Source organism: Ricinus communis, chromosome 9 (assembly GCF_019578655.1).
Source record: "Ricinus communis isolate WT05 ecotype wild-type chromosome 9, ASM1957865v1, whole genome shotgun sequence".
NCBI lineage: Eukaryota > Viridiplantae > Streptophyta > Magnoliopsida > Malpighiales > Euphorbiaceae > Ricinus > Ricinus communis.
Genome location: NC_063264.1, coordinates 4,442,651 through 4,455,070, shown reverse-complemented (window position 1 = coordinate 4,455,070; position 12,420 = coordinate 4,442,651). Strand labels below are relative to the sequence as shown.

The 12,420-nt window shown below is 31.7% G+C and overlaps 2 protein-coding genes across 8 annotated transcripts; both read right to left on the bottom strand.

Moving 5' to 3' along the window:
- LOC8263762 lies at positions 1-992 on the bottom strand. Its single transcript, XM_002528790.3, has one exon. The coding sequence runs from the start codon at positions 756-758 to the stop codon at positions 162-164; it is 597 nt and encodes a 198-aa protein (XP_002528836.3). The 5' UTR covers positions 759-992; the 3' UTR covers positions 1-161.
- A 3,007-nt stretch (positions 993-3,999) lies between these two features.
- On the bottom strand, positions 4,000-10,795 carry LOC8263763 (serine/threonine protein phosphatase 2A regulatory subunit B''beta). Of its 7 annotated transcripts, none has more exons than XM_048379154.1 (13): positions 10,320-10,793; positions 9,466-9,711; positions 9,258-9,363; positions 8,972-9,122; positions 8,739-8,844; positions 8,486-8,576; positions 7,573-7,714; positions 6,786-6,933; positions 6,562-6,671; positions 5,296-5,452; positions 5,060-5,185; positions 4,806-4,956; positions 4,000-4,486 (listed from the first exon to the last, which is right to left on the bottom strand). In XM_048379154.1, exons 1-12 carry the CDS (start codon positions 10,479-10,481, stop codon positions 4,816-4,818), a joined length of 1,686 nt encoding a protein of 561 aa, XP_048235111.1. In that variant the 5' UTR covers positions 10,482-10,793; the 3' UTR covers positions 4,000-4,486; positions 4,806-4,815. The 7 variants fall into 7 exon arrangements, with proteins under 7 accessions (XP_048235111.1, XP_015580642.2, XP_015580641.2 ...); XM_015725156.3 differs by having other exon boundaries at positions 4,000-4,534; positions 9,023-9,122; positions 10,320-10,791; XM_015725155.3 differs by having other exon boundaries at positions 9,023-9,122; positions 10,320-10,791.
- Between the last annotated feature and the right edge of the window lie 1,625 nt (positions 10,796-12,420).

Sequence of the window (12,420 nt, the reverse complement as noted above, 5' to 3'; positions counted from 1 at the left end):
AAAAAGAGAAAAAGCAGTTCATAGATATAAACTATGATATGGAAGAATTACAACAAGTCTCGACTCTCTTGGTTATTTGTTTTTTCAACTAAACATAAAAAAGAAAAGAGAACATCCAAGTAAACCCTTAAAGTAGGGTTTTAGCATAAACCCTAATCTTCCTACAGCTTCAAGGTCAAGTCCAGCATATCTAAATCAGATTTGTTATCATCCTTCATTTCAGTTTTAGAAGAGTAGGGTTTGTCCAGTTGCTCAATAAATGGCTTGGTGCAATCAACAGATGGGTGCTCTTCCATGGTTTTCCTCTGCGATAGAGCTACAGAAATCTGCAGCTGTGAACCAATTGATGGGTAGTTGTTGTTCTTCCTCATAGCCAACAAAGAAAGTGGGGGCTGTGGAGGAAAAATTGGCCTTGGAGAAACCATCTGGGGGTTGCCACTTAGCATAGGGTTGTTTCTGGTCTCTTGCAAAGATGGCAAATTATAGCTATTTGGGCTAAAAGACAACAAGTTTGGTGGCATAGAAGAAGCTGATGATGATGGGTTGGTGTTATAAGGGTTATTTCTTTGATAAGGTATGAGGCTTAGGCTATTTGATTGCCTTCTTGAGGCAGAGCTATCATCTACCATGTGAGTTTCAATATGAGCTATAAGAGCTTGTGTGCTCATAAACACATGGTTACATATCCTACAGGCTATTTGTGAAGGATTGTAAGGCCTTTTAGGGATTTGGGTTAAGTTCCAGCCATAACCAGACATGGTTGAAGAAGGAGAAGATAGTGTAGAATACACTATAAGCAAACTAGCAAGAGAGAGAGAGAAGAGGAAAAGATGTGCATGTTTGCTATAGAATGCTTAGCAATTTATAGGGAATTTGATTACCAAAGTTAGGTTTTCTAATAGGTATGATACAATGGGCATGCACAGTATTAACTAATGTCTGCTCAAGGTGTCCACTTTACTAAAGCAACAAATAAAAATAAGAAGAAGAAAAAAAAGAAAACAACAGCCTGAGTAATATTTCTATTTTCTTAACACAGATTTGACTAATTTAATGCTCGTTTAACTTTTGGTACCAGAAAACAGAAGGGTGGCAGCTAATTTTGGCAGGAAGATAGTGAAAGTAAGCATATTTGGAAAGGATGACACAGTTTTTATTAAAGAAATCTATGTGTATGGGAAAAGATTAGATTGATATCCCGAACATTAAAGAAAGTCCATTATGATATATTAATTGGAGTTTCTTAAGGGAAATTAAGAAAATATGCAGCTGTTTCAATTGTTTAAAAAGAAAACCGTGTATTATTTACAAATCTTGTATTAGATTTTATTACTTAATTATTCCTTTTTCTTTTGGTAAATTATTTGTTCTTTTTCATGGCAAATCGGCAATTGCTCAAAAGGTGATGAGTTTTCTATTTATTGTTCTTATTTTAAGTATTTTAAACATTTATTTATGATAATACAACTCTCACTTGTCTAGATTCTAATTTAAATGACGAATTGATTAAGAAATACGGAGTTGACACACATATATATATATATATAATATTAATATAATAATGACAGTTTCTTTTAATGCCATTATCAATGCATATCTAGAATCTATTCATAAGATTTCCTTCCTAAAACAAAAGTAAAAGGTAAATTTCTATTAATTTTTATAGTAAGACTATACCAGAAATAAGAGTTCAGGGTAGCTGCTAAAATAAAAAATATTAATTAATTGGCTTATGAAGCACTCGGCAATTATGGTAATTGCCTTTAGTAATGGCCATTAATTAGCAAATAGAACAATTTTGGCACACACAGTTTACCAGATTTGCAAATTTTTAGATACTCTCATATAGTTAGCCATTTCTTGTTTTTGGTCCGTACCAACTCCACTCCTCTTTTATAATTGTTAGTTTAATAAGTAATTTAAAAATATCCTTCAATTAATTAATATAGACATCTTTATATGCAATTAATTTTTATATTTTGTACTTTGCAAAACAGTTTTTATAAAAATATAATAAGAATACTTTAGAGAAATAATAATAAAAATTAATAATATCAACTAAAAATATATAAACTTTTTGATTTATGTATAAATTCTCAGTTGACTATTTTTTGGGACAGACGAAAAATGCAGATACTAAATGAATATAAAAGTTGTTACTTTCTCTAGAAGGAAATCTAAAAAAGGAAAACAAGTGAGCAATGATCATTGCTAGTTTTAACACAAATAGTTTGCGCTATAATTTGAACAAATTAACGGCGATTTAGCGATAATTTAAAAATCCATTATTTAGCAGAAAGTTAGTCCCTGGAGTAAGGTTTTAACGATGGCGCATCCATTGCTAAAGTGTTTAATATGAACGATGCCGTTTTCAGTTTTGTTGTACTAACCTAACATTAGTGATGGAGTCACGTTGGTTGCTAAAATTTTTTAAATGAAAGTTATTGTTTCTACAACATTTAATAATTAAACTTAAAAGGTTTAGCGATGATGTGAATCGAACACTAAATTTTAGGTTCAATAGATCAATTTTTTCCCTTCCTTCTCATAGTCACTTCCACAAACCCCCCTTCCTCGCTGGCCACTCTCATTGCCACCTCATGCCATCCTGCTTGCCTTTTGTTATTTTTAATTAGTAATTTAGAGCGTGTCAAACATATGATACTTGTAAATGGTAAAATATCATCTTAATAGTTTTAACTCATATGCATACTCAAAATTCGAACTTAAAATATTAATCAAGCTAGAAATTTTTTTTATAATCTCTTTTACAGACTTTAGAGTAATCTCTTGCTAATATTGATATATATAAATATTTTTAAATTTTAATAATAAATGAATGTCTATTTATAATAAATTAATTGAGAAACTCGAGATAAAAGGAAAAAGAATGTTAGGTGGAGTGCAAAAATACATGATTTACTACTGAAATAGAAGATAAAGTGGAACCAAACTAAAATGACTAGATTTACAAGTTTCATCATCTATATTAGTGAAAGAATTTGGTAGCAATATTCTTTGTTGAAAATAGTGTGTGATATTTAGATGAAAACCAAGTCAAAGATCATAGTTCCCCCATCAGCAATAGAAGTTTTACTTCGATTTATAGGTTTTTCGGAGTACTGACGTGAGGGTGTTTTTTTTTTTTAATCTTCTTAATAATTGCATAAATAACTTTTAGAAGAAACTGATTTTTTTTGCTTTTAATAAATAGATTTGAAAAGAATAAATTAATTTAAAAACGCTATGCCAAACAGGATTTACTCGTTTGTACCCGAGAGAATAATGATTGTTTAGAAAAGAGTAATGGTCTTTGGACCTTAGGCTACCCCAATTTGGTTGCATTTACCTCTTGCATTGTATTGCACAGAAATCCAATTTTCCATGCCAAGAACCTCTAATAGATGAAATGATGGATGGAACTCCATAGTTAAGGCCCACTATCTTAGTACTGATGAGATAGTTTAAGTATCCTGTCATGTCAAGTTCCATAAAATAAACTCCAAAAAGATATATATATCATTTTCAAGGTGCAACTTTTTAAAAAATTACAGTATTTTTAACTTTTTTTTCTTCTAAATTTTTATTTGTCAGTTTTCTTTCGATTGTTTCAAAAATCAACTGAAATCGTAAATTTTTAAAAAATTAAAAACCACTTTAATGTTTCAACACAGTAAAAATGAAAAAAAATGGTATAAATTTGAAACAAAGAAACAAAAAATATGGGGAATTATGATACTTTCCTAAACTAGAATCTATTTGGAAACTGGAGCACTAGGGTTCTTTGAATGTATTGTTCATCATAAATATCAAATATGGCCAAGATCTCAGTACTGATAGTGGGAACTGGAATGATACGCTTATTGTGTCTACAAATAGTAATAAGTATTGATGACAAAGAAAACAGAACTGGAAGAGTGTCTGAGAATGAAAAATCCTTATTGTGCCTATTATTTGATGAAGAATTGATTATCAAAGAAAAATGAAAACATTCAACATCTACAAGAAAAGGGGATGAAAGATATACAACCGCAAAAATATGTGATAATTATTTTTTACAAACAAAATTTTAGCTCACATTATTTTGAGCTACTTATAGACAAGGGAAAAAAAATATCACTGGCGACCAACTGTTCTCTACTCTTTCTTGCTAATCTGTATTCCTAGAAGCTGTATCCAACCCAACTGTCACTCACAATAGTTGCACTTGCTAAACCCAGACATTACCTGCTGACTACAGTTGGGATGGAGATAGCTGGATAACTACGATCATTGGGTATTCTATATTCCACAACCACAGTATAATTCTTCAATGTTGTGCAAGATCAATCGATGTCCACACTCCACAGCCTTCAAGATGACAGCAATGATTAAGTAACTTCCACATTGAATCAGAGAAGCTGATAACATAGAGCTCATCATAGCACCCTCGTTCAAAGATAATCATGCATCTTATGCAAACTTGCTTTATGTTTTTGAACTTTCCCTGGTAACCAAAACTCAATCTCCTCACCACTTACTTTTCTCGTGATAACTGTTTTAATTTTAAATTCAATTCCATGACATGTGTTGAAATAAAAAGATAAATCCATAGTGGAGTTCTAAAATTCATAAACTGGCAAAATATTCGAATTTAAAAACAAATAATAAGTCGGACAGTACTGACCATAGCACTACCAGTACGTCCAAAACATTAAAAGATAGTGGTGATCTTATGGATTGAGGCAACCGAAATAATGAAAAATTAGCGTTTGTCATAGTACTGCATCATCATTAATCAGTGAAGACACCTTCATGACACATACCTTACTAATTTCAAAAGGGTGCCTCATAAGATTCATCCCATATATCTGGACTGCCATTTGAAGCATCGTCACCATCATCTTCCATAGAAAGCCTAATGTATTCTCTATGTGCAAAGCGATCCCATTCTGTCAAAGCTGGATTTTCCCGTTCCTAATAAATTTATCAAGTAATGAGCAAACCAAGCAACAAATTACCTCAACTCAATTCCTTTTCTTTTGTGCAGTGATGAACAAATTTATAAACTCGCACATACCTGACGAATGAGGAAAGGATCACGACTTTCAAAAGCAATGAATTTATTGAGGTTGAAAAGAATGTTGAAAACATTTCCAGAGAGTTTAGAATTTTTCATGTCACGCAGTGTGATGTAGCCCTCATTCTGTGAACACATCAAGTACCGCAATTGGTCATGCAGAAAGCATGTAGCCAAAAGAAAATTACAAAAAACTTAGTCAAAAGTTGAGTCATAAACATGACTCCAGGAATGACCTCTGGTCCAATCATATCAAAAATCTGGCACAAGATATCCTCAAAGAGCACTGGCTCTTGAGCCAAGCATTCCATCCGATGCAATTGCTCTTCATAAAAGAATTGCATTTCATTTGGTGTGAGGACTCCATTCCCATCCATATCAATGCATCTGAACCTGAATGAATCATTCTGACTGATCAGGAAAATTCAGATAACAAGGGATGCTTAAGGTAATATAAAAAAAGAAATAAGACCACAATGGGAGGTAATTACAACATAGTTTTGGCTTCATAAATACATTGAAGATTAAATAAATATTTATACATCAAATAGTTGAAATAAGTACAAGTATTTCACAATAATTGATACAATTTGAAACACCATTTGTTTTCCCAATTAATCAAACTGGATATTGACGAAATTGCAAGCAAGTGGCAGTTCTGAATGAGCACAGATTCAGGGCAGGATGACAAGATCTAGTTGGATCATTTCCACTAAAGAGGCATCAAACGATGTGCCACCCGATTTACATAAGTCTCATACGTGAGAAGAAATCTACTGATAATGTGTACTGGCTCCAAAACAGTATTGAGTATTAACCATCTATCAATATGCATAAAGGATGATTCTCTCCCTAGAAATCGCACCATTCCTCTCTTTTTATTACTAACAGAAATGGTGGGTAGAAGTAAGGGAATAACCTTTTGTCCTTCTAGTAGAAGTACCTATGTGAGGCCCAAGCCCTTACCAAGAGATTCCTCAAAATTCGAAAATTCTGACTTATACAATACCCTGATGGAAAATGCTCAATTCTGTGTCATTATTAGATTAGATAACTGATCACACAAGGAACTCTCGCTTAACCTTAAAGGAAAATATTTTCTAAAGATATATAACTGAGGATAAGATCACAAGTACAATTACAATTGCATAATACAATCTTCAGGAATGTACATGTTACATCGTCAAGTAATAAATCCAAGCTTAGTTTTTAAGTAAACTCCCTTAATGATTTTAACACCAATGCAGCAGCACATGCAAGGTTTTCTGACAAACCACATGAACAACAAGAGACTTGCTTTGTCTACATTATTGGCATATGGACAATAGTAAACTTATTGCTGTTGTACATTGCAACAAGACAAAACATAAAGTTGGTCATGTAAAATTTGTTATTGGAGACAACATATGAACTTAAACTAGTTTTTCAAATGAATCAAAGACTTCTAAGACTCAATAGTGCAGATTGTTCTGAACTAGGTCTAGAAATGAAAGGAAGTATACCAATACACTAGCCCAGGTTCAGAAGATTTATCCTCCTCTGCCAGTATGAAGTAAACAAAATCTTCATAACCCATCTTTCCTTCAACTTTGCTGGTAAATTTTCTTGGTATCTAAATAAAAATTAAAACATAAGAGACAGGAAAATTGCATGTCTCTTTTTCTTAAGAGGTTTATTTTGCCACTTCAATTGTAACAATAATAAACAACATAACACAAATGCGAACCTGGGAAAATATTCTATCAACAATCCGGTAGGTAAGAGCATGGTTACCATATCTAATAAGGTTCTCTTTGTCAATAAAAAAATCATGGTCGGTGTCAAGCTCCCAAAATTTGCAGTAGATCACGTAGAAGTGCTCATAAGAAAAGTACCTGAACCGAAAATTTGAGAAAAGGAAAAAACAGAGGAGAAAAAAGCTACTACCACAAAACTAATGAGAACAGTTTCAGAATTAAATAGTGAACTTAAAAAATTCACAACAAAATATGTGAAGTAGGACTTTTCCAAGTTTAAGGATCAAGCCTACAGGATATTTGATCTTTCCTTATGCTGATGTTAACAAAGGACAAGAAAATGCTGATAAACAAATTAGCATACTCTTATATTTTTCATCCTAGCTGTTGCAGAAAAAAATAGAGAAGTAATTTAGAAAGGGTGTGCACTATGCTGCACTCCTTATGTTGCATGCTTTGGGGTAAGCCAAATGTTACCACCCTTCCCCTCATACTATAAGGAGGTTGTATAACTAGGTTTAGATCAGAAGGACAAACTTTACTTGGTTTCAAATTTCTCAGCAAACAAGGTTAACAGCTAATTACACAGGGTAACTGGTAACATATCAAGGTAACTACAGTTCAACCAGAAGAAGGAATTTTTAACTGGTCTCAAATTTCTCACCAACTAGTGACTCCTGTGCACATACGAAAGTTGAAATAAAGGGTGGCAGACATTCTCAGAAAAACTCCTATTAGCAACAGCTCAACAAGGCAATCTTCATTCAACAGGAATACCTTAAAACTTTATTAATGTCTTCCTCCTCATCTACATGCTGCATGGCAGCAATTAGGTTCCCATGTCTCAACTCCTTGAGAGTAAGGCGGCCACTTCCCGATCTATTAACATAGTAAAATATTCTGTATGTCACCGTCTCAGCTGTTCCATTGCAGCAGAAGTTAGAATGTAAAGATTAGATTCCACAACACAATATCCTCATCAGTGTAATAGTAAAAACTATTATCTGTAAACAAATCAGCAGGCAGAATCATATTTTCCATATGCCAAACACAACTAAAACATTTAATGTATAAGAGAGCTTATTAATATCAAATTCAATAAGTTTCAAAAAAAGAAGGTAGGGATACCATAATTTTTGCAATTTCCATAAACAATCACTAAAGGGTATCCTAATGCACAAGATTTCCTGTATTGCAGGCTTTGAGGAGGGTCAAATGCGCACAAGCCTTATCCTTGCAATGGAAAGAGGCAGTTTTCAAAGTTTAAACCCATAACCTCCTTGTCAAATTGAACTCTGAAAGGACGGACCTAACGTTGCACCAAGTCCCACCCGAAAAAGAATTCTCACGAGTTAATGAACTCAGGAATGACTAAACGCAGTTAACAAGTATATCAAGAGAATAATCAATGAACACCAGCAAAATACTTGTTCCAATTCTAAGGAGATCACTTGTACAAAGTAAGTAATTAAAGAAACATCTACAAGTATCGAATGGGGAAAAGAGTAAACTGAAAGATATACATTTTGTAGGCTGTCATGCTCAGCTCCAACATTGAGGCACATTTGTTTGATACTCAGTATTCAGGACAGAAATCAATACCAGAGCAACTTAGTCCATTTTTACCATATCTGCCTGATGAAAAATAAGTGATAAAAGACAATATTGGGATAACTAATTGTAATCATACCATATCGTTCTTGAAATTCTATTGTGCTTTGCAAAAACTCCAACCCTGGATGGGATGCCAAAAGATCTCGTAAAATAGGTTTGAAATCATCCTGCATTTTAAATAACAAATAAAAGATTTCAGAACCAATTATGTTGCAAGATTAGTTTTTTTTACAACAGCAAGTTCCACTAACCTAGGTTCCATGCAAATGATAAATTAAAGGAATTAAAAGAATTAGGACTTCCAAAACATACTTCAGTGAAGAACAGACCTGAGTAAGGTATTCACAATCTCGTTGCTTTAGAACAGTATATATTCTGGTTGCCAAATCCATAGTTAACAAGTTGCCTCTCAACCAATAATCAATAAACCGATCCCTAAAAAATGCTACATAGTAAGCTAATTAAACACGAACATAACTATATTTCCAGCAATACTCATTCAATTCACATTTCAAATCATAGTCTTGAACTCATCTTAGCAAATTGTAAAGATTCTTAATACACTGATAAGTGAGTCAACATAGCTGCACTAATAAATGAAGAAATTGCATGCCTTGTCACAGTGCCAGTGTTGTCAGTGTCAATCTTTCTGAAAAGGGTTTTGGAGAAAAAAGAAGGAAGTTTGCAGAAGCCCTTGGTGATCGACTTAAATTCTGCAATAGCAATACCGAAGATAAAACCTTAAATAAATATAAGATATTGTAAACCAAGTAACAAATAGGAAAAGGGATACAAGGGAATTTGGAGAAATACTAGCAGAATCTGATCTATAGCAGAAAGATTCTGACCATGTTCTTGCAGCCCATCTGGATGACCATAAAACTGCTGATTAATTTCAAATAGGCATTGTTCGATCATCTCACTTGGAGGTGGACGACCATTTCTAAAGAAAAACTGCAAGTATATTTAACTTAAGTTAGAACCCCTATGCAGTTAATAAGATAAATTTCTCAGAGTGTAGATACAGGAAAAGGTTACTTGACTAGTAGTTGATACCTGAGGTATGGCTTCTCGTACTGGTTCACCAACTGGTTTAAGTGGAGAACCTAAAGATGAGGGACCAGTCCTCTGTTTCATAATACGTGGAGAAACAGATGAGCTACGTGGTGAAAGCGGTGGAGTGCTGCTACCAACAAACATGGATGGTAATGAATTGCTCAAAATTGCATTGATGCTAGTATTAGAACTCTCGAGGGCATTCAAGGGGGCCCCTGTCTTCATATTTGTAAGCAAACATCTCACCTGCATTCAAACAACAACTTCTACATAAAGAATATAACTATAAGTTTTATAAAGGAAAACTAACACAGAGGAAATCTCGTATACAGATTAAGTTAAAATACTCAAATCAAGAACTTAAGAATTCATCACTGCTCTCACCCAATGCAACATATAAAACACTAGCGAATGCAGAGCACGCGCTTTTCCAATTTAACATTTCCCAGCTATAAAAATAAATAACAAAAAAGCTCGTATCTTTTCTCAATTAAAATCAAATTTCATTGATTGAACCTTTCAAGTCTCAACATTATTAAAGAAGTCCTTTGGATTGATTAAATCATGCATTTCTTTTAATATTCCTTTCTTTTTAACTCATTTAAAATCTTTTTTGCATAGAAATTTTATGATGTGCAAAACAAGCAACCAAGAATCCAAAAATTCAAGCCAAAACTTCAAAATTACGCAAACTCCTATATAAAGACCGAAGAACACAAAAGAATGCAATAATTATCATAAATTATATCTATATACGAATTCAAGAACATTTGTTTGCAATATGTGAGCAAAAAACTAGTACATAAAAATAAAAATAAAATTATAAAAAGGGAATTTAAAAATGAGAAGTGTACCAAACGGGAAGTTTCAGGAAGAGAAAGCCAGTGAGAAAAGAGCTGATCAGCGAGAGAAGGATTGGCCTTGAGAGCCAATGGTGACAGTTCCGGTAACTGTAGCAATTCCGGTTCAAGAGAGGCCAAGTCACCTACCGTTACTACACCTTCCATATCCATCATTATAATATTTTCAATGTTAATCTCTAACCCTATATTTCTAACTATTTAATCCTTTTCTTAATCAAAAAAAGAAAACAAATAGAAAAGAAGAAGAAAAAAAAAGAAAACAACTAAAGAAGAAAACGAAAGAATTAGCGACACAAGAAACGGTGCAAGTGCGAGGCAACCATACAAATAGAGAAAGAGAGAGAATAAAAGAGCTTTGTTTGAGTTTACGGAGAAATCAGGACGGTGACGCCAAAGTGTTTGATGAAATGACACGAATTGAAAACGCACACGCTATTTGCATGCACACTGCGCCTACGCTAAACGTATAAATAATTTTGTCTGACTTGTTAATTATCATAGCATTTGTCCTTATGATTAAAACTTTATTTAAGGGGTTAATCCATAATTCAACCTTATCCATTTAGTTTACACATCAATCATTAGTAATCAGTTATTTGAGATTTTTAATTATTTGAGGACCAATGAGAAAAGGTTTTTTCTTGCAGTGGAAGAATAAAAGATGAATATTATATTCTTATTTTTATCCAAAAAGAAAAGAGATATACATAAAAGAAAAATAAGATTTTTAAGATTTCATAATCTTTTAAAATACCTTTTGGATTCTTCTAAAATTTTTTAGAAGTAAATTTATTTAGATATATAAAATTGAATAATAAGTATTTACTAATTAAATTATAAATTATAAACTTAAATTTAATTAATTCAAAATGTAGGACATATGACATATTTTTTTATATATAATAATATAATATATTATAGACTTTGTGTGGATCTCCAAAATTCTTAATGATAGTACCACTGTGTTTGGTTGAAATTCATAAAATTTGTGAAATTCATTTATAATTCAAAATTTATATGCTTTGAATGAAAGTTAATTTAGAATTTTACATATTTAAATATATGTTGAATTTGTTATAGTTAAACTAAATTTTAAAAAAATATGAATAATTTTCAAATGAATTCTATATTAGTTTATCAATGTATTTATAGCACCAAAATTCCCTTTCAACTTTAATATTTTTATTTGATTTTTTTCTCATATATTTTTCTTGAATGAAATAAATATTTTAACAAATTTCAACCAAATATAGCAATACATATTATATAAAAATATTCAAAACTTTGAAAGGCTGAAATAAGTTGTTTATGTATATTAAACTGAAAGATAACCTTTACATATTTGTATAATTTGAGAATAGGTGGATTGACTATCACCTATCTAGGATGTATAAGAATTTCTTTTACTAATATCAAATATATAATAAATTATATACTTGATTAATAAGCTTTTTGAAATAATAATGTTACCCAATTTAAAAGAAAAAAAAAAAGCCAAGTGTGTCAATTTTTGTAAAATAAATAAAATTCAATAATCCATAAAAAATGTCAGATCATAAATTAAGATAAATTTTAAATTATGAAATAGTAAAAATCTAGAGGGATTAAGAATTTGAAAATATTAATAAAATATAAAATATTTATAAATTAATGGGTGGAATGATATTTTAAGAATTATGAAGCAATAAAGAAATTATAAAAAGTCAAAACCAAAATGAGTATTTAAAAGATAAACACTAACTCCCCTTCAATTCTTTTTTCTTAAAAAAAAAAAGAAAAGATAAACACTAAAATGGTCATGATGGAAATTCAATTGTGCATACCACCAAACCCTAAAAAGTTCACGTGTCAAAATATGCATTGGGCCTAACTACGATATAATAGCACTTCCATCATGCAGAAGATGAGCACAAATTTGCTTAAACAGGGAATTTGAGAACCCTACTTAGCAAGAAAACAAAATGGTTCCAAAGTTTAGAAAAAAAAAAAAAAAAAAAAGGAGAACTTATTTCCACAATATAAAGTGCTAAGAAAACAATTATAAAAAATTATATCCCCAACAATTTAAGTAGTAAAAGTAGCATTTACATTA

Bases quoted from the DNA above. Each gene is read 5' to 3' on its own strand.
- LOC8263762 (XM_002528790.3), bottom strand. From the start codon at position 758: ATGTCTGGTTATGGCTGGAACTTAACCCAAATCCCTAAAAGGCCTTAC.
- LOC8263763 (XM_048379154.1), bottom strand. From the start codon at position 10,481: ATGATGGATATGGAAGGTGTAGTAACGGTAGGTGACTTGGCCTCTCTT. The intron at 9,712-10,319 runs GTACACTTCTCA...GTTTGAATGCAG, and splicing joins TTCCTGAAACTTCCCGTTTG to GTGAGATGTTTGCTTACAAA. The intron at 9,364-9,465 runs GTATCAACTACT...ATATACTTGCAG, and splicing joins TACGAGAAGCCATACCTCAG to TTTTTCTTTAGAAATGGTCG.